The sequence below is a fragment of the Medicago truncatula genome, chromosome 4 (genome assembly GCF_003473485.1).
Source record: "Medicago truncatula cultivar Jemalong A17 chromosome 4, MtrunA17r5.0-ANR, whole genome shotgun sequence".
Taxonomy (NCBI): Eukaryota; Viridiplantae; Streptophyta; class Magnoliopsida; order Fabales; family Fabaceae; genus Medicago; species Medicago truncatula.
Window position 1 is genome coordinate 41,490,055 of NC_053045.1, and position 22,258 is coordinate 41,512,312.

Sequence of the window (22,258 nt, forward strand, 5' to 3'; positions counted from 1 at the left end):
AACCCCGGATACTCCACTTCTCCATAATTGAATTGTGTGAGCTCTAGCCACTAGGCTACTTGACAAAAAAAAAAAAAAAAAACACATAATATTCCAATTCATAATGTATGCTTAGTTATTTGGGCCTACATTCCATGTTAATTTGGAGAGTTTATTGTAGGCTATTACTTTTTCCACCCTGTCCAATTCTCACGCACCTTGTAAAATTTTTAAAAATGTCCCTGGATTTTCGGGTTTTAGAATCCGAAAACATCCGAAATGAATTCGGATTCTAAAACCCGGACTTCAAATAAAATCAATCAATTAATTTAAATTTTAGAAGACTACTTTGTTTAATTTGAGTGAATGTATCAATTATCAAATTTAAAACACTCAACACTAACATTATGGAATCTATTGTGACACTTTTCATGTCACTTCGTTTTCAAATGACATTATCTTATTAAACTTTTAAAACTAGACTTTTAACTCGTATGATGCAGATGTATATAAAAACATAAAAGAATTTAATAAAATACAATATTGCCATCAAAATCGTCCTAATAAGCCCTTCAAACATTTGGATTTTACCAAAGAGTATAATTAAGTTATAGTTCTTATTTTGTTTTTTTTTTGTCAAAAAGCAAGCAAGTATGTTTAATAAATTTGATATTGGAAAATGCCGTATAAACATTCCTATGTTGTTCTCCTACAATTAATTTGATATTGAGTGTCGTGCAAATAGTTTTCCAAATGATTTTTCTAAAAATGTACAAACAACACCTCAATGACACCAAAGACACTCAAAAAATAAATGCTTATTTTATTTTTAGAAGGACCATCTATTTATTTAACCCAAAAAGAAATTATAAAATGCTGATCTTACTTACGACGTATCAAAAATATGTCAAACATTCCAATATTATAAAAGGCTGATCTTCAAGACACATTTGAATTTACTTTAGGTGCATTTTCACTATATAAGATACCTTACCACCCACCACACGGTGCACACTGATAGTTTCACAACATCGAGTTAGTGAGCCCATTGCATACCTAACATGACCGTAAAATTACAACTATAGCATTCAAATCTCACACCTACAATAAATAAAAACAAAATCCACTACACAAAACCCTGTATATTAATCTAAGGAATCAGTGTTACCAAAACAAGGATTTGGATTCTCTGCAGTGGGAAAAGGAAGCAGTTTCACACAGCGAATAGTTTCACACATCAAATGATCTTGGCTGTTAATTTGAGGCAAACTGTTGAGATCGAAAACTGTGTGACGCAGTTACTGCACTAAACCCAAATCCTTTCACAATGCCAAGAGCATTGTCAAAATAGTAGTGGCAAAAGACAACAATAAAATAGCTGGCTTGCAATTTAGAATGCCAAAGCTGGATTCTAGTGTTGCTTCACGGAAAGGAGTTACTTCAGCCTCAGGTAACTCACATGATGCTCCAAATGTCATGTTTGCCTGTGCAAATCAAAAACCAAAATTCAGTATACGCTAATAACATAGAAGAGAATGAGAGTAACGGCTACAAACCTTGCAGGAGGCTATGTTTCCACATCCACATACTAGATGGCCATTAGCTACATCAACTGCTTCTGGAGCTCCTCCTCCATCACTCCTCTAAAACATCAATGTGACAGAAAAATGTTGATTATTTTTACTAGCATATCACAACAACCTTGCTTTATAAATTGGAAATATCAATTCAAAAGCTAGTTTTAGTTTATCATAAGCTAATTAATAATATGCCACCTTGTAGAAATCAACAGCAATGAAATTAGGCCAACGCTTGCCAGCAGCTTGATAGCAAGTGTTGACCATATCAAGCAAAGGAGCTGAATTATCCTTGCAAGATTGAGTTACATCTGGAAGATCCTTAAAGAAGTTCACTAGGACTAATGATCTTGACGTTGTGTTCATAGACGGTGATTCTGCGCGATTCGGACATGAACCAGCCTTCATTCCTCCATTTGAATTTCCATCTGCAAAAGTGAAAATTGCACTCTCAAACTCCATTTACCATTTACGGATATACAACTGAAATATTGTTACTAACTATGAAGAAATGACATAGATACTGATACCTGACACGTCACAAACACAGGCACTTAGACACAAATAATAGTTTAAATAATGAAAGTGATTGAATGTAACCGCATGTGTCAATGTCGGTGTTGATATTGGACACCGACATGTGTCAGACACCAAATAGGCAAATACGCCTTCAATTCGAGGTATCAGTGCTGCATAGGTTACCAGTACCAAGGTTAACTTAAATTTTTGGAACTTGTACTTACATTGGTTTTCTACTAAATATCGCCACTCATACGCAATCCCTTCAGAAGCTTCCTTAGCTGCTTTTGAAGTGAAGACTACTAAACGCTGGTTCTTCTGGACCATATCATCTACCGTTGGCCAGTCTCCACCATTTTTCGGCATTCGAGATACCGGAAACCAGTATTTTCTCAGCCCAGCAGCATTAAACACCTTTGTTAGGCCTTTTGGTGAAGTAACATAATCCTCGATAATGATAGTAACAATCTCTGATGGATTTGCTTCAAGAAATACTTGAATCTCTTTTAGAACATTGATGGCAGGTTGCTGCATTGTTCACATTTTGGATAACTATTATTAATTATGAAGTAAAAGCATAACCAGATTTCATATTCACAGAGAAATCAAGCTAAATGTCCAAGATGTGTTACTTACAAAAGCTGTGTAGTTGTAGCATTGGCCACCAAATGAGTGACACAGCCAAACATCATTCTCAAAGTCATACAAGTCAAGCATCAATCCTCGTACACCATTCTGAAAGAAAAATGTTAAATATAAGCTTAAGGTACCAAAAACTGAAATCATTTATATCCTCAAAAGTTGTAATAGCTTAACTTTCTGTTAGGAATTGGACAATTAACAGTTGATAACTTCACTTTGTAATATGCATATATTGATCAGTGTAATGAGGTATGTGAATAATCCTCATCAAGTCATTAATTGTGGCCAAGTTATGAAATGAAGTTATTTTTATTGTTTAGGTCCCGTTTGGATTGACTTAATTTTGAGTTTATACAAAACAACTTATGCAAATTTATAAGCTTCAAGGTATTATTCATAAGTTAGTCAAGGTAGTTTATGAAAAAACAGCCCACGAATATACAATTTTCGTTAGTGAGAACTTATGAACTAACATAAAAACTTATTCATAAGTTAAAAAATAAGCTAATCCAAACTGGCCCTAAGTTTGACTTATTTGAGCTTATCTAGTGACATAAGTACTTGTGAGAGTATTTGAGAGAGCTTATGAAAACAAATTGTGACATATCCATAAGTTGTTTTCAGCTTATTTTCATAAGCTCTCAAAAATAATTTACGAAAACAACTTGTAGATTATATAGAAACGGTTTGATTTTATTTTATCTTTTATTGTAGAACTAACTTATGCAAAACCATTTATGCTAAAAGCACTTAATTAAGCTGTTCATCCCAACATCATGAAATTACAAGTCTTCACATTTATTTTGCTTATGTTTGAACTTTGACCAATAAAGTTTCTTCCTAGCTAGATTTGATCACTTCAAAACAATTATCCAAAAACAGATGATGTTATTTATTTAATCGGTCTTCATCAACATGTCCCAACATGTCATTAAAAAACTACAAACAAGAAAATAGTACCATTTCATACTATGATACTAAGTCTCTAACTAATCCAACAAAACAAGTAATTAACTAATTAATTGAACTATTCAACCATGTAAAAAAATCTTAGTTGTTGTTCAGTCAATTTAAAATATAATCTCCCATAATCACACATGCATCACATTCTCGAACTAAACTATCATATATAGTGAATTATTATTCTCCAACAACCTAACAACCACTTTCAGACCTTTTCAATTAAAAAACAGAAAGTGGGGACATTGTGTTCTGATGCAATATTCAGAAAGCACAAGCTTAGCTTTCTCGGTAAGAAGGCTCAGACGTAACATAATGAGAGTCACGACAAATGATCATCTAACTAACATATGCTTTAAGTTTCAATGAGGATTCTTATTCTTTTCACTTTCATTTTTCTCAAATTTAAAACTTTCCTAGAAACAACTAAATATTATATGCTTGAAAATCGAGGCTAAAGATAGTTTATAAACACCCATGTTCCTTTAACCACCCAAACATCTTTTACAAATGACAAAACCACGAGGACTTATACAAGACCCAGAGGGGACAATACCTAAAAAAATCGGTGTCGTGGATTTGAGATCAGAACACATTATAATCAATGATTTTGGAATTTAATTCATATACACGATCAGTCACTGAAAATGATTTCTAGACAATCGATTAAGTTTAACTTTAATCATAACTACTTCTAAAACATATGATCGGTTGTGATTTGTTGACGTTATGTAACTTTTTATCACATCTTATCAAAACTAAACTCATAATTTTGTAGGAAAAAAAGGGATAGAAGAGAACATTACATTAAGCTGAGCAGTGATGGTATCTTGCTGATTTGTAGGAGCAAGAATCACAGAACCAGTAGCAGATTTCTGACCCAGAAGTGCAAATGAATTATGTGTTGTTAACCATGAATACCGATTAAATGGCAACCCTTTTACCTGTATAAAAACCAATACTTTACAATGTTAGGTACCAAACCAACACATTCATAGCACAGGAAAACTTCAAAATGAACATAACAATAATATTAAAAGCAATGAAAGAAACAAAAAGGTGAGACCTTTGAAGTGGGGTTTGTTGGTTGAATACGAGTGCATCTTGGTCGCACGTTTCCATTTGCAACACATGTCTCACAGTGTAAACCTGAGTTGCAGTTTTTGTCTGCTAAGCATATTTGTCCTTGCTGCAAAAGGAGGTTTAGCTCAGAGAAGCAAATAGGGTTAACAAAAAAAAAAAAGTGTTAAAATTTAAAAGTACTATGTAGTGTACCTTGAGAGCGAGAGAGGAATGGAGAAAAAGCAAAATGGCGAAAAGTGTTGTTACAACAAGAGTTGAATTCTGCAAGAGAGAAAATAGGTAAAGTGAAGTTTTTATTTTTGAACAGGGGAAAAAGAAGAAGAGAAAATAGAGATACCTTCATGATTTGGTTTGTGGAGAAAATGTAGTAAATTGGAAGGTAAGGTAGTAATAATGGCAATATATATGTGACAGTTATAAAGAAAGGAGAAATGAATGCGAAATTTGAATTTGTGTAGCACAGGTGTGAAACCTATGAACAAGACGTGTGAGCATAAACCAGTGCCCTTCTAGGGTGGACCGGGTTATTTAGGAGAAATACATACATACATATATATATATATATTTTTTTTTTTTAAAATTTATCATGACCACTTTTTTTAATAATAAGCGTTGAGCATAGCTAAGTTGGTAAGACAATGCATTATTTTATGTAGGGGTCGAGGTTCGAATCTCGGACATCCAATTTATTCATTTTATAAGGTGAATTTCAACCACTAGACTACCTAAAAAAAAATATATCATAAATATGTGAGGAGTCTAAAGATCGAATTTGATCCATACAATACCCCTGTGATATGCTCACCGAAACATGGTGAAATATATGTTTTTTTTAACAACCCAAAACACAGTGAAATATATGTTATTGTGCGACAAATGCATTTTGAGGCCTTTTCAATTTAAAGTTTGTATTGTACCAAAAAAAAAATATTTAAAGTTTGTATCCGATTAATCTTCTTAATTTTAGATTAGTCATTTTTGTCAAATTTATCATTTTTAAGTCAATTTAGTTCTTTAGTTTTTTTCCTTGTAAGAATTTTATTTATTTTTTTTATCAAAGATTTTATCATATATAGAAAATTACATATGATTTAAAGAATAGGGTGCACGTTTTTACTCACATAAATGACCTATCTATTATCTATATAAGAAAACAAATGCCTATCAAAAATGCACAACTGTCCCTCCTTCTACATTTTTAACTGCACTGTAAGTTCACTTTATTGAAGGATAACATGGTAATAAAATTTGAAATGGGAGAACCCTGAGTTTTTTACCACACTGTGACATTTCTAACCTCTTCATTACACTATTGATTCACTTTTATTTAAGGTTAAATGTGTAACATAAGGTATCATTGTTTCACTCTGATTGATTTTTTCTAACTACGACATTTCTACCCTTTTAGCATCTATTATCTATATAAGAAAACAAATGCCTATCAAAAATGCACAACTGTCCCTCCTTCTACATTTTTAACTGCACTGTAAGTTCACTTTATTGAAGGATAACATGGTAATAAAATTTGAAATGGGAGAACCCTGAGTTTTTTACCACACTGTGACATTTCTAACCTCTTCATTACACTATTGATTCACTTTTATTTAAGGTTAAATGTGTAACATAAGGTATCATTGTTTCACTCTGATTGATTTTTTCTAACTACGACATTTCTACCCTTTTAGCATCTACCAAGTGCAAAATAAGAAGGAGGTTGAATTTGTAAATAGTAAGGGATTGCATGGTTTCAGGGTATTGTGCTGACAAAGCCTTCTATTGTCCAACGGATAAATTGAATACAGTCTATTACCCGCTCAAATCAACGCTATCAATCTGAGGGGTGGTATTACTTCTTTTTCTCTCAAAACTTCTTCATACTCTTTATCTCATAACTTCTTCACTCTTTCTCTCAATACAAACTCTTGCAAGGTTCAACTTTTTCACTTCTCAACAGGTAATTCTTAATCAGTAATGCATCTATTTTCATCAATTTTTCAATTCTTCTTATGTTATAACAGATCGATTGACAGGCTGTTTAAAATGGGATTTACAAATTTTGTTCCAATACTTCAATTTGTTTATTTGTTTTGGTTATGTTTATTGTGAATTTAGGGATATTTATCTAAGAGCTATTATGAATTGTGAATTTATGGTTAGATTTTTTTTATTTTCATTGTTTGTTTTGATTATTTGGTTTGATTATTTTTCCAAACTTTTGATGTTTTGTATCACTTCATGCTCGTGATTTGTGTTTTTTCACTTCAAGGTTCTATTTTTATTAAGATTCAATACCAAAAATAAGTTTTTCTTTTGTTGATTTTCAATACTGATGTGTTTAAAATCATGAAAAAGGATTTTTTAGTTGATTCTGTTTGTATTTTTTTCCAAAATCTTAGATGTTTTGTATCACTTCATGCTCTTAGTTGTGATGTGTTTAAGTTTCAGAAAAAGGTTGTGTTTTTTTTATGGGTTTTTAGTTGTCATGTCTTTAAAATCATGAAAAAGGATTTTTTTTTTTTTTGCTGATTTTGAGTTGTCATTTTTTTGTGCACTTCAAGTATGTTTAGCATCTTTAAAAGGGCAAACAGAAAAGAATAATAATCTACATGCCTAGCCATCTTAATCAAACGGTTTGGTTAACAAAAAAAACCAGCCTAGCCATTTTTATGTTTATAGCATTAGTAGAACTGTCAATACAAGGTTATTGTTTTATTATGGACTTAATTTTGTTGTTTATCTATGAAGAATGGAAGATGATGAAGAGGTCGCTCGTGGTTTTGATAAGATAACAGACATTGATCAGAGTAAAGATGTGTGGGTCCTTGCTGTGAGGATTGTTGATCTTTGGCCGGTTATTGGCAAATACAAAAGTGAAAGTCTTGAAATGATCATTAAGGATGCTGAAGTAGGCTTTTCTTTTCAGTCTATTTCATTCTTTCAATAACTTCATTTCAATATCGCTTTACTGACTACTTCAAAATTTACAACCATACAGGCTGATGTAATTCATATTACGCTCCCTAAAGAATTTCTCAATGCATTTAAACCTCAGCTGTTTTTGAACCAAACTTATGAAATGGAGAACTTTAAGGTGAGCAACAATGACAGCGTTGTCAAGGCCTGTGATCATCGATTTAGACTCACAATCACAGGTGCCACTGTCATTAGCAAGCAAGATTTTCCAGACATCCCTATGGCATCCTTCAACTTCAAGGACTTTGGTGAAGTCCTGGATGGTAAATACAGGCCAGATTTGGTGGTTGGTGAGTATTTCGCTTCAATGATACCCTTTACGTTTCAATTTATCCGATTTCTGATATATGTTTTTGCTAATCATAAGATGTCATTGGAGCCTTTCAAGATGTGACAAATACTAACAGGGGAAATGGGAGATTAAGATCAATTACTTTTACCCTCAAAGATGCTAGGTAAATAAATTGAATTACTCATCTATTGAATATGTTGGCTTATTTTAAATTTACATATGCAATATAGCAGTACTATTGTTCTTGACTGTTGCTTCACATGTGCTTTGATAGTGGCAATATTCTTCATTGTTGCTTGTGGGATGACCATGCCAAGCTGTGTGCCGATGAATTCGACAAATTTGATGGAACTCAACCTCAACCATTTGTTATACTTGTCAAACATGCAAGGGTTAAGCCGGAACAAGGTACCTACATATTTATCAATTCGTTCAAATATTTTCATCTAAGATATTCGACCAATTGGTAACCTAAAAAGATAATTATTTGCAGCTCCTTACCCACTTTGCTTCACAAATACTTGGGATGGAACTCGAGTTATGTTCAATCCACCTTTACTAGATGTTGCGCTGTTCAAAGAGAAGTATGTTTCAATATTTTGTATCCCGTACATGCTCAATATTTTGTGAATCTTTTATATTGCTTGATTTATGTTTGTTTTGACTTAGGTTTAAAGATCTTCCATCAGATGCTCTTTCCTTATCTCAAACTGCTTCCCAATACAGTCAGGCCTCCCAATTTTCACAAAATACTGATATAATGTCTAATGCCAAATTTCTTAGTCTTGCTGAGATTTCTAATATCAGTCAGGTACTTTTTCAGCACTATTATCTTCTGAACTACTATCCATATTTTATTCTTTCTCACAGTTATAGACTTTTGAGTACAGGAGTTGTCATGTGTCACCGTTGCCGAAATCATAAAGTTAAATGCTACAAGACATGGTTGGACTTATGATGGATGCAACCAATGCACTAGAAGTGTCAAGCTTGAAGGTGATAAGTGGATGTGTTATCATAAACATAAAAATGATGAGCCATTGCCAAGGTATGGTGTATTGAAATATCACAGCCAATTAATGATTTATCACTGCTCATTTTCATAATGCACTGTGAATTCTACAGACTTTTTTTAACAATAGTATATTGACTATAATCCATTGTTCTTAATCTATTAGATACAAGGTTGAAGTCACTGCTGTTCATAAGGAAGAAAAAATCAGATTCATCTTCTGGGATGACTTGTCTGCTTCCATACTCAAGATTTCTGCTGCCGAGCTGAGGAAAAAGATGGTTAGGGTGAGTGCTGCATTATGTTGCAACATTGTTTTCCTATATTATGCATGAATATTGCTTTTATTCATCCATGTTTAATCTTTAAGTCATATACACTAGGCTGGTCATACCAATCCACGCACGTATCCAAAAACTCTTGATAAATTGCTACAGAAGAAGAAGGTTTTTAAAATTAAAGCGCTGCCAGGAGGAAATCCATGTTCGGTTCTCCAAGTTAGTGACAGTGAACCACTTCTGGCAAATCTGGAGAAACAATTTGGTTTGGTCGAGGTAAAATCTATACACATTTATGTATATTTCAATCCACTTTCAAAGTATTTACAATTATTTACACTTCCTCATTTCCATACAGGCATCTTCAAGTAAGGAACCTCTTGGACTTGAGATGGCCGATATTGGAACTTCGAGTAAGCAAAGTGTCAGTCTTGGTTTTCTAGAGTTGTCATCCAAGGATACTTCTATGGTTGCTGTTGTAAGTCCCTACATCATATACATCTTTCTATCCCTCCTATATAGTATTAGTTGTGTGATCAGAATTTTGATTTCCATTCTCACTATTGTACAGGAGTCTCTTTGCGGAGAAAACGATCTAAGTGTAACTTCTTCTACTCCTCCGGCCAAAAGACTCTCCATGGATGACACTGATTCTGAAGTCGTACCTGCTACACAAGATGTGCAGCCTACTCAACGTTCAACTACCAAAGTTACTAAGCCTCCAAGGAATACCAAAACTCCAAAGACCGAGCGCTAGATGTTTTCCTCATATGTGTTCTATCAAGAACCACACAGGCTGATATTTATGACATTACTATAATGCCACCTTTTGGACTATAAACTATGTTTAACTTTGATATTTTGTTGGTTGAATGTCTTGAGGAACCCCTCATGGAACTCAATTATCCTTTATTATCTTATCTATTACCTACTCAGACAATTACCTTACTAATATTTCAGCTTCAATGTTGGTTGAATGCCACTCAACTCATTCATGACTATTATTTACCATCAATCTTATATATTCTCACTGTGTCAATGTTTATATATGTTACTGCATGATTGATTATGCGCTAATCTCACTTTTAAGGAAAATGTTGAACCAATTATATTGAAAATTCATCATATTGTCCTCTTAAATGAGATGTAAAATTCAAATTACCATAAATAACCTATTTCACTAACAACCCTACCTTAATTCTGGAATAATCACTTCATTCCCTACAATTTCAACTCTTTATGATGCAGTTTGTTAGTCAATAAATAATCACTTTACTCTAGCTCCATTCTCCTAGGACTTCTTAAGTACATACTACAAAGGTAACATACTTACTTTATCTTCCAAACTATTATAATATTATCACATTTGCTAATTACCACTTTTTCCTTTCTCATTTTCAAACTAGGAGTCCAAATATTACTTTACAGCACTGATGTGACAGTAGCAGACTAACAAAGGATCTATAACCACACTAGCTATTTTTTCCTAGGACTTCTCAAGTACATGCTAAAAAGGTAATTCATTTATCTTGCAATGTATTATAATATTATAAAACTTACTAATGACTTCTTTTAACTTTTTCACTTTCAAATTTTGGATTCAAATTTCATTTTTAAGTTGGAGGGAAGCCACTTTTCGTTTCAAATTTCATTTGAAATTTTTACCTTCTTTTCCATTTCAAAATACAGGATAAGTGCACAACTTCATAAAACACCTTCTTATTTTAGCTTAAGTAATACCATTATCATATTGCATTATCTTTCTCAACTTCTGAAATTAACTATACTTCTCAATGGAGGATGAAGATGATACAACAAGAAAGAATAAAGCATCTTTAAGAAGATTGAGAAGAACAAATTATCTGAAACAAAGGATCCAAAAGAGAGCCAAGCTTGACATCAATGTTACAATCCAACGTACCCCTTTTGCTAATATCACTAACAATAATCTTCAATCAAATTTGCAGCAATCAAAACAAGGCAAAAAAACTAATCGGACTACTCAAATCACTCCTTCAACCAGTAACTACACTCCTAAACATCCATTTAACATAAACATTCCAAACATGTATCGTGATTCTTTTGGTGTCATTGGTTCTGTGATAAACAGTAACATTCAGACACCAATGGGGAACCAACCTGTTTTTTCACTTAATGACAACACACCTCCACTTAGGCCAATATCATTGTTCAACAGAATACCTTATGACATAAATACCAACGGAAAAACACCGCTGCCAACACCAAACATTTTTTATCCTGAAACTCTTCCAAATTACACACAGCCAACGTCATCAACTAATTTTCAAATGCCCAAAAGAACTCCAAAGTTATTGAATCAACAAGGAGTAAACTTGATGAACAGGTTTTCTGAAGTTGACACAGACAAAGCTTCATCTTCAGGAGTCAATGATCAAATACCAAATCCAATTGGAAGTTCTGATGATGATACAAGTTCTATTGATACTGAAGAACAAGCAGCCTTCATGTCACATCATGAATCTGAATCTAACAGCAGTGAAGATGAAGATGAGGTTATGTCAATCAATAACAATACACAACTTCCAAATTTAGAAGCAGGTAATGTTATCAATATCCGTTGTTACAACAACCTCATTATTATCTTTTATATGCAATATAACTTTAACAACTATTTATTATTATCTCAGGTTATTCTGATATTGGTGATCCTTCTTTTGAATGTCGTAAATGTGGTGCATGCATGTGGTACCAAGAACGTAGGAGGAAGTCAAGAGAAAGTTCTAATCCTGAGTTTGGAATGTGTTGTGGCAATGGAAAAATTCAAATACCTTTCTTGCCAACACCTCCTCCGTTATTAAATGATCTTATGTTCAACAATTATTCAACTGAAAGCAAACAATTTAATCAGAACATAAGATTATATAATAGCATGTTTGCATTCAGCTCACCTGGATTTAAGGTTGATAAGGGAGTTATACCAGGGAGAGGTCCACCAACTATCAGAATTCAAGGCCAATCATGTCACCGAATGGGAAGTATGATTCCTGCTGCTGGAAAGACTCCAAAATTTGCACAGCTGTATATATTTGATACAGATAATGAATTGCAAAATAGAGTTCAAGGGATAAGGTATAATTTTCAGAAAATTTTCTATCTTTTTAGTTTTCAATGTATTTTATTAATTCAATGTATAAATTAAACCACCCTTATGTTTCAGGAATCCTAATCTCAATATGCAAACTGTGTCAAAGTTGCAACAGATGCTTGATGACACCAACTGCCATGCTAAATCGTTTAGGAAAGCTCGTGATAGATTAAGGCAAGGCAATGTTGAGAACTTAAAGTTAAAGCTCATATCAGATAGAACAACTGATGGAAGGATTTATAATCAACCTACTGTCTCTGAAGTAGCAGCTTTGATAGTAGGTGATGTTGACTCTGCAGCAAGAAGAGATATAATTATGGAGAGGCAAAGTGGTCGTTTAGAAAGAATTGATGAGTTCCATCCAGCATATCTTGCATATCAATATCCGCTGTTGTTTCCTTATGGTGAAGATGGATATAGAGATGATGTTCTTCACCGAGGCATCGTTGCAGGTAAACAATCAAAGATGGATCGACTAACAATAAGAGAATGGTTAACATTTAGACTTCAATCAAGGAAAACAGAAGCTATGACAATATTGTGTGCAAGGAGGTTATTTCAGCAGTTTTTGGTAGATTGTTTTACAATGATGGAGGCTGATAGATTGAAATGGTTGAGGAAAAACCAGTCCAAGTTAAGAGTTGGGAAATACAGAAGTTTGAGTAACAACCAAGGCAATGTAGATGGCCAGACTAAAAAGCAGGGTAAGAGAGTTGTATTGCCGTCAAGTTATGTTGGTGGTCGTAGGTATATGGATCAACTTTATTTTGATGGTATGGCCATTTCAAGTGATGTTGGGTTTCCCGATTTATTTATCACTTTCACGTGCAATCCAAGTTGGCCTGAAATACAACGCTTTGTTGGTGCAAAGGGTTTGAAACCACACGACCGACCAGACATCATAGCAAGAGTTTTCAAAATTAAGTTTGATGAACTTCTCAATGATTTGACAAAAAAACATATCCTTGGCAAAGTAGTTGCATGTAAGTTTTATTTCTATATATCTCAGTAACTTTCAAAGTTTATTCTATAAACACTGACATAGTTGATTATTCTTTTTCCTATAGATATGTACACAATTGAGTTTCAAAAGAGAGGACTACCGCATGCTCATATTCTTATATTCTTGCACCCTTCCAGTAAGTATCCTACACCAGATCACATTAATCAGATAATTTCTGCTGAGATACCACACCCTGAGAATGATAGAGAACTGTACAAATTAGTTGGCACTCATATGATGCATGGACCATGTGGTTTAGCAAAACCATCATCCCCTTGCATGAAAAAAAAAAGATAAATGTTCCAAGTTTTTCCCGAAAAAGTTTCAGGCAACCACAGTTGTTGATCATGAAGGTTATCCTGTGTACAGAAGAAGGGATAATGGTAGGCAAATTATTAAAAATGGAATCAGCTTGGATAACAGATATGTTGTGCCACACAATCCATATTTATTGATGAAATATCAAGCTCATATAAATATGGAATGGTGTAATCAATCAAGTTCAATCAAATACTTATTCAAATATATTAACAAAGGATATGATAGAATCACTGCTGCAGTCGTTTCCGATGGCTCAAGTCAATCCAATGTAAATGACAATGCAGATGAGATTAAACAATATCTTGATTGTCGCTATGTTTCACCTAGCGAAGCTTGCTGGAGGATATTTGCCTTTCCAATCCATGGAAGAAAGCCAGCTGTTGAAAGATTGTTCTATCATTTGTCTGGAGAGCAATCAGTTTATTTCAATGATTATGAGCAAGTGGATGATGTCCTACTAAAGCCTTCTGTTACTGAATCGATGTTTACATCGTGGCTTCAATGCAACGCTAAATATCCTGAAGCACGATCTCTTACTTACTCAAAATTTGTGTCCAAGTTTGTTTATGTTAAATCTACAAGAACCTGGAAACCAAGGAAAAAAGGATACACAATTGGAAGGTTAATGTGGGTGCCGCCGAGTACAGGTGAAGTCTTCTATTTGAGGATGATGTTAGCAGTTGTCAAGGGACCAACTTCCTATGAAGATATTAAAACTGTCAATAACATTTACTACGATACTTTTAGGGAAGCATGTTATGCAATGGGCTTCTTGGGGGATGATAAAGAATATATAGAAGCAATAAAGGAAATGAGTGTTTGGGCAACCGGTGTTTTCATAAGAATACTATTTGTAACTCTGCTACTTACCGCGACTATGGACAGGCCGGTTCATGTTTGGAATAACACGTGGAAGTGGTTAAGCGATGGTGTTCTATACGAACAAAGACGAGTGGCTAATAACAGAGGTATAATTCTACTTATATCTTTTTTTATTATTGAATAATTCTATTCTCATTTTATTATATTCTAATCCTACCAGATTTGGAGCTAACCGATGATCAAATTAAGAACTTAACTCTAACATTAATTGAAAAGCACATGGAGAAGAATAGAAGATCTTTAAAGGAATTTAAAGGATTTCCATACCCAACAGATTATGTCATGGAAGAGCTTGGTAACAGATTGATTTATGATGAGCTTAACTATGATGAAGATGCATTGAAGTTGGAATTCAAAAGACTATTCAGTACTGTAACAGGTAAAGTGCAAATACATTGGTGTTATTTCGATATTTCTAACTATCAATTCATAGATTTAATATATATTTTATACAAATTCAGATGAACAAAGAGACATTTATCATAAAATAATGTCTGCTGTTAATGGACAAAATGGTGGTGTGTTTTTCTTACACGGTTACGGAGGAACAGGCAAAACATTTATGTGGACAACTTTAGCTGCTTCATTGAGGAGTCAGGGTAAAATTGTTCTAACTGTTGCAACAAGTGGTATTGCTTCTCTTTTGTTACCTGGAGGGCGAACTGCTCACTCAAAATTCAAAATACCTGTGCCTTCATTTGAAAACTCAACATGTAACATTGATGGTGATAGCGATCTTGCAAAACTGTTAAAAGTTACAAACTTGATCATATGGGATGAGGCACCAATGGCTCATAAGTTCTGTTTTGAAGCTTTGGATAGAACTCTAAAAGACATTATGTCCGACACTGCGGACGGTGACAAAATATTTGGTGGCAAGGTCATTGTGTTTGGAGGAGACTTTAGGCAAATTTTACCAGTTGTGCCAAGAGCTGACAGGTCAGACATTATAAATTCATCAATAAATTCTTCATACATTTGGGATGAATGTATTGTTCTAACACTGACTAAAAATATGCGCCTACGATTTAATGTTGGATCATCTGATGCCGATGAGTTAAAGACTTTCTCCGAATGGATACTAAAGGTTGGTGAGGGAAAGATATCTGAGCCAAATGATGGCATCGTAGATTTTGAAATACCTGATGACCTGTTAATTAAGGAGTTTGATGATCCAATTGAGGCTATTATGAAAAGTACTTATCCAAACTTTTTGAATATGTACAACAATCCTGATTATCTACAGCAAAGAGCTATTCTTGCATCAACCATAGATGTGGTTGATAAAATAAATGACTATGTTCTTTCAATTATTCCAGGTATGCACAATCCTCATTATTGATTGACTTTATGATATACATTCAAAATTACTACATATTCACTAAACTGATTCTGTTTTATTCATGAAGGAGAGGAGAAAGAATACTTCAGCTCTGATTCCATAGACAGGTCAGAAGTTAACGATCAATGCCAGTCTTTTCAGTTATTCACTCCAGAATTCTTAAGTACATTAAGAACTTCAGGACTTCCAAACCATAAAATTAAACTAAAAGTTGGAACTCCTATAATGCTATTGAGAAATTTAGATCAAGTAGAGGGATTATGCAACGGTACTCGACTAATTGTTACTAGGATGGCTAATCATGTGATTGAAGCTAAGATCATTTCAGGTAAAAATGTTGGCAACCTAACATATATACCAAGAATGTCCATGTCACCTTCTCAATCTCCCTGGCCTTTTAAACTTATCAGAAGACAGTTTCCTATTATTGTATCCTATGCAATGACTATAAATAAGTCACAAGGCCAGACTCTTGACAGTGTTGGTCTATATTTGCCAAGATCAGTGTTCAGTCATGGTCAATTGTACGTTGCATTCTCCAGGGTCAGGACTAAAGCCGGTCTAAAAATCTTGATTCATGATCTAGAAAAAAAACCACTTTCCAACACCACAAATGTGGTTTACAAAGAAGTTTTTGATAACCTTTACTGAGTAAGTTTATTTCCCTGTTTTCATTAACTTTATTGTCAATATTAACATCAATATATATATATATATATGACTGTTTGTATCATAACAAAAAATTTCTTTTAATATCATGAAGTTTTCAAATTGTAACTTTTTTTTTTATACACAGATTGATCAACCTCGGTACATGCTTCAATTCTTTTTGGCTACTGATGAACATGAGCATAACTTGCAATTTTCAATTTTCATGGTAATTATTTTCTACATTTTATATATAATACTCAAATTATATTTTGGCCTCTGAATTGTTAATATAAATATAATATTCATATGCTCATCTATGTTATACAAGAAGCCTATAGCATGTGGTCAAATATAACTCAATCAAAATTGGAATAAATATTGAATGAATTGACAAATCATATCAACTCATTAATGAGACTAGATGAATGACTTCAACAAGACCACTCTTCATTGATATGTAAAGAATGCCTATAACTTATTACTTTATTGAATACTTTTGTTTACATAGGGTACACTATTTGCAGTAAAGAATACCTAATGATGGGAACACACACCAAGTTCAGCTGCAGCTGCAGAAACGTGAATCTGCACATGACTTGGAAATTGTTGCTTTTATATAGCTTTTTGGACTTACCAATGAATTTGTATTGCTGCAAGTTATGTTAACTTTATAGCTTCCTCAGGAATTGTCTTTGGTAGATGTAGCTTTTACATTTCAACAAACAATGCTTTTCAAGTTACACTCAATGAAATGGCTAATTAAGTTAAATGCATGCCACAATAAGACAAACTCATAACTATTTGCTTGCATGCTTATATAGTCCTTTGGAATATTGCGTGCAGACTTTTGACATTTAGCTTCATATAATTTTATACAAAACAAATTATATTATATTGTTTTTTATTAAACTCAATAACGACAAACAAGATACATCCAAAATTACACATCAAATAATATATTATATATTTTTTTTAATGTAAATACATCTTCACTGCCAAATCATATATCTCTTCACTACTCAATGGAATCAAGTTCATCATCAATTAGTCAAGTACCAGCCAATGAAAGATCCGTAAATTGTAGCATTGCTCCTTTAATGACATCCGAGCCTAATAGACCATTCTTCATAGCTGTCTGCACTGATGTAATACTACTCTTTCTCAATTCATTTTTCCGAGTTTTAATCATCACTTTAGTAACATTGTTTTATTTATTTGTATAACAGATCATTTGCGAAATAGATCCCCTTTTTGTTGCTGAACACTACGACGAACTAATAGACATCTGGAGCTTGCAAGATGGTTATGGAAATAGTCATCAAGTTCAATTTAACAAATTGATGCTTATGCCAATGCTTACGGAAGGTTGGCACCAATTCAGATTTTTTTATCATATAACTTCAAATCCACTTATGTCTTTCACATATTTGGGTAATAGTACATTCCAAATCAAAATCTTCAATGGTTCTACACCAAAAAATGAATATCCACGATATCATAGACATACTACTTCCTGTCTTAAAGATCTCACATTTGATGTAGACATGCCAGACAAAGATCCAATTAGTTCAAAATTGGTAACTCTTCTATCCTTCATTATGTTTCTAAATCAATATTTTTTTTTTAACTATTTTTCAAACAAAAATATACATTATTTATTTCTTCCATTTCAGATTCTACCAACAAACCTTGGAAATTTCCTTCAACTTATAAATCATGAGTACTTAAGACTGTGTGGCACCTCTAACACTATCACTGTTTGCAAACTGATATTCAAAAAAGAAACGATAAATCAAGGACCAACTGTCATAATTGGACGTGGATGGAAAGCCTTCTGCTTAACCAATCGAATTTATCCAGAAAGCCTTCTGGAATTTAAATGTGACTCAATCATGGCCAAAAACATCGTTTCCGTTATGAAAGTATCTAGACGTTATTAACTTATAATCTATCATAGATTATTATTGTAGTATTGTTTTTACCTAATTATCTTAATGCATGCTTTACTATTGTTCATCAATCAATTATTTATATCAATATTTTTTTATTAGAACCTCTGCAATATGCAATAACATAAGTTGGTAAAAATCTGGCCTTTTATTCCAAATTCTAGGCCCATTTAACAACTATTATTATTAAATGGTTTGAAAATCCAAATCCAAACACTAGCTAACAAATGGGTGTAGAATCTCAATAAAAACTCACCTTTATATGCTGCATATAGTCAAGATTCCTGATATAGATTAGATTGATGCACCATTCCATTATTCATACACGTTATCCTACTGCATGAAGGATATTTATCCCAATTTTATATTCTTCATTCTTTATACTTTTTAATATTTTGGTGCTACAAATACACATTGATAGACACTTCAACTATGTGACCAATAACAACATCAATTTTAAGCTTTCATAAAATCATCAACATAATGGCAAACTTCATCACAATGTATCACAATCCTCCCATTGATCATTTTCGTGCCGTAAAGTTATCAACTCAGGTAATTTGACCTTAATTACTTAAATGTTTATTCTAAAAGTTTTTTTTTGATATAATGTTTCTACTCATTCTTTTAATATTCTATATAACTATAGGACCATGTCGAAGTTCAACCTGAATTTGTAGAAAAATACAAAGATGATCTCCAAGACCCATGGAATATTATGAATATGGATGGTGGAATGCACCAAATCAAATTCAAAATGAGCTTGTATAACCCTACTTTGAAGGATGGATGGGAACCACTCCAACAATATCATCATTTTCCAAACAATGTTGACATTATTTTTGGATACTACGGAAATAATCTTTTTAAAGTTATAATGTTCAGGGAAGTATTTTGCGCTACTAAAATACCTTCTTTTCATAGTCGTAGCATGTATCCAGAGGAAGTCATTATATTTGATATACACATTTCTGATAATGATTTAAACACTCCAATCAAGGTACGTTATCAATTTATATAGTTCATTTTCATATTTTTCTATATCTAATGTTCAGTTTATTTTAAAGTTTTTCGCATGTTTGCCTTTTCAGATGTTGCCCAATCATTTTGGGACCTTTCTTCAGAACGACTTTCGCAGTCTTCTAACTTTGTGTTGTGATGATGGAACATTTTACTTTGTAGACATTATTCACTACGGTGATTACGTCGACGACCCTAATAGTGGAATTCAATGGAATGATTTCATACTTAGCAATTACATTGTTGCAGGACAGAAACTTCGATTTAAATTCGATATTAATACTACCTATATGTGTCATGTATTTCCTATTGATGTTTAGTTTTAGCAGAATGTAACATAACTCATTGACTCCTATGTTCAAATTATTCTATGTATCCTATAATTACCATGTTTTCATACCCGAAGCCTCTACCCAATGAATACCAGTGTCTCTTTCGCTACGCTTTCAAATTGATTTTTTATTACCACTTCTAATAAATAATAATTTCCCCTTTACGTAATATTTCTCTTTATATTCCATTTCATATCCTACCACCTAATCTGGGTAATTTTCTCCAATCAAAAAACCATGAGTACTTGAGGTTATGTGGCAGTTCAAATACTATCACTGTTTGCAAATTGATATTCAAAATCGATCCCGAAAATAATACAACATCTGTGACCATTGCAAGAGGATGGACAACATTTTGCTTGACCATGTGTAATATTATTATTCTCCTCTTTTCTTTAAACTATATACTACCTCCGGTCCTATTTATAAGAGAAATTTAGGTCAACAAAAGTGAATGTATTTTGACTGAATTTTTAACTAGATACATCAACTTTTGTAAACCCAAAATTCTCTTATATATCAATTTTTACTAATTTTGTTACCTGATAGCTTTGAAAAAATTTATTCACCAATAGATAATATTCAAGTATTTAATGAATAATTAATAAATATTCAAATTATCATTATCAAAGGCAATTATACATAAATTCTATATATCAACCCGTGCGTTAGCACAGGTATTGTTATTAGCTACCTTACATTGTATACTATTACTTGAATATTTTCCCACATCAATTTAACTGAATACTAAGTGTACATACTTTATACAATTGTACACTATTGTTTTTTTTTTTAGCATTGCTCACGCACCTCATAGTACAACGACATAACTTTTGTCGCGCGGCGCAGCCGCGCTACCCGTGCTCAGCACGGGTATCTCGACTAGTTTAAAACTAAAAGAAGTGAATAAGACTAATTCGACAAAAACATTAAACTTAAAGGACCACATAATAGATTTGACCTTTATAATATCAATTAAATATTATTATTATTTTATATCGAAATATTAATTATATCTTTCGCTCCGTCGCCTTTAACAAAAACTTTTGAATCTTGTTAAAAAAACAAAAACTTTTGAATTTAAATAAAAACTTGATATGATAAAATTAAATTAAAATAAGTATTTCATTACCAAACTACTTAATAATCTCTCATTTTCATTTTCTTTTCATTCCTCTATCCTTTTTTTATCTACAAAGTGTAAAGAGGGCAGTGGCTAACTTATTCGAGTTTATTTTTTTTATGGATTAAAAATTGCTTTTATTTTTTGAGACTAAATTGGGTCTTGTGAATTTTTTTCAAAAACTAAATGGATCCTCATTCTTTATGTTTATTTGGTCTTTGTATGACAAGGATTAAAAAAAATTGAACTAAAGATCATTATTTTATAATCCAAACATTCTATCACATTACAAAGGCCTCATTTGATCTGATTTCATCCATCCAAACACATCATTAATTTAATAGAATGTTTGAATTATAAAATAATGATATAACTTTGAACATAAACGAGTGGTATCTATTTCATTATAGCATCTCATTATTTACTCTTATTGTTTGAACCAAAAGCTTTCATTCCTTCATCTTTGTTGCAACAATTTGGTGGGCTTGACGTCATCAAGACATAATATATTTAAACAAGAGATGGATATGGCGGTCTTTTGTGTAATAATGTTGGCTTCTAATTATGAGGATTTTTATGATTCATTCATAATTCAATTGATATTCTTCATGTTGAATTATTTGCAATTTACCAAGCTCTCATTTTGGCTAGGGAAATGGAAATTACGGAGCTTGTTTGTTATTCAAACTCACTGCATTGTCTTAATCTCGCCATGAAGTTTCATATTTATGCAGTATTGATCTAAAACATAAAGATCTAATTGAGGAGAGTAATGTCACACTTTATTATATTCTAAGGGTGCGTTTGATTTGCTAAAAAATAAAGGACAGGACAAAACAACTCTAGTTGTTCAGTGTTTGATTTGTAAAACTGTTTCAGGTACAGGACAAATTGGATGCAAGGGACAAGACAAAAACTCATATTTTTGTCCCTCACCAAACCACAGCACAACTTTTTGTCCCACGTACAAGTTGTCTAAAATACCAAAATAGCATTTTGTCCCTCAAAAATCGTATAAAACAAAAAATTACTCAATGCCATAAAAAATTTGTCCTGTGTTGTTTTGCCTTGTGTTGTACTGTTCTGTCCAGTACTTGCTGTTTTGCAAACCAAACACATCCTAAGAGAAGAAACCAATGTACGGATTTATGGTCAATCTTAGAACATCCTTGAATATTGAACATTGCTATCAT

The 22,258-nt window shown here is 32.8% G+C and overlaps 5 protein-coding genes across 8 annotated transcripts; 4 read left to right on the top strand and 1 right to left on the bottom strand.

The window, feature by feature from the left end:
- Positions 1–873: 873 nt before the first annotated feature.
- On the bottom strand, positions 874–5,273 carry LOC11445086 (PI-PLC X domain-containing protein At5g67130). The gene is made up of 9 exons (XM_003607895.4): positions 5,098–5,273; positions 4,953–5,021; positions 4,744–4,866; positions 4,484–4,621; positions 2,712–2,810; positions 2,300–2,603; positions 1,755–1,984; positions 1,536–1,622; positions 874–1,463 (listed from the first exon to the last, which is right to left on the bottom strand). Exons 1-9 carry the CDS (start codon positions 5,101–5,103, stop codon positions 1,302–1,304), a joined length of 1,218 nt encoding a protein of 405 aa, XP_003607943.2. The 5' UTR covers positions 5,104–5,273; the 3' UTR covers positions 874–1,301.
- A 1,201-nt stretch (positions 5,274–6,474) lies between these two features.
- On the top strand, positions 6,475–10,306 carry LOC11439880 (uncharacterized). Of its 2 annotated transcripts, none has more exons than XM_003607896.3 (12): positions 6,475–6,714; positions 7,506–7,665; positions 7,756–8,023; positions 8,101–8,188; positions 8,300–8,433; positions 8,519–8,609; positions 8,695–8,836; positions 8,916–9,073; positions 9,204–9,324; positions 9,421–9,591; positions 9,674–9,793; positions 9,887–10,306. In XM_003607896.3, the coding sequence occupies exons 2-12, from the start codon at positions 7,507–7,509 to the stop codon at positions 10,070–10,072; spliced, it is 1,638 nt and encodes a 545-aa protein (XP_003607944.1). In that variant the 5' UTR covers positions 6,475–6,714; position 7,506; the 3' UTR covers positions 10,073–10,306. The 2 variants fall into 2 exon arrangements, with proteins under 2 accessions (XP_003607944.1, XP_024637623.1); XM_024781855.2 differs by having other exon boundaries at positions 7,756–7,996.
- Positions 10,307–10,502: 196 nt separating this feature from the next.
- LOC112420898 (uncharacterized) lies at positions 10,503–13,768 on the top strand. 3 transcript variants are annotated; one of them, XM_024780684.2, is made up of 5 exons: positions 10,503–10,830; positions 11,115–11,895; positions 11,985–12,426; positions 12,515–13,425; positions 13,510–13,768. In XM_024780684.2, the coding sequence occupies exons 2-5, from the start codon at positions 11,382–11,384 to the stop codon at positions 13,740–13,742; spliced, it is 2,100 nt and encodes a 699-aa protein (XP_024636452.2). In that variant the 5' UTR covers positions 10,503–10,830; positions 11,115–11,381; the 3' UTR covers positions 13,743–13,768. The 3 variants fall into 3 exon arrangements, with proteins under 3 accessions (XP_024636452.2, XP_039689634.1, XP_039689635.1); XM_039833700.1 differs by having other exon boundaries at positions 11,122–11,895; XM_039833701.1 differs by having other exon boundaries at positions 11,283–11,895.
- Positions 13,755–17,422, top strand: LOC120580206 (ATP-dependent DNA helicase RRM3-like). Its single transcript, XM_039833699.1, has 6 exons — positions 13,755–14,734; positions 14,809–15,027; positions 15,110–15,967; positions 16,058–16,641; positions 16,787–16,867; positions 17,150–17,422. The coding sequence occupies exons 1-4, from the start codon at positions 13,900–13,902 to the stop codon at positions 16,639–16,641; spliced, it is 2,496 nt and encodes an 831-aa protein (XP_039689633.1). The 5' UTR covers positions 13,755–13,899; the 3' UTR covers positions 16,787–16,867; positions 17,150–17,422.
- A 233-nt stretch (positions 17,423–17,655) lies between these two features.
- On the top strand, positions 17,656–20,111 carry LOC11443948 (uncharacterized). The gene is made up of 5 exons (XM_003607899.4): positions 17,656–17,786; positions 17,868–18,218; positions 18,315–19,145; positions 19,240–19,590; positions 19,682–20,111. Exons 3-5 carry the CDS (start codon positions 19,074–19,076, stop codon positions 19,928–19,930), a joined length of 672 nt encoding a protein of 223 aa, XP_003607947.1. The 5' UTR covers positions 17,656–17,786; positions 17,868–18,218; positions 18,315–19,073; the 3' UTR covers positions 19,931–20,111.
- The last annotated feature ends 2,147 nt before the right edge of the window (positions 20,112–22,258 follow it).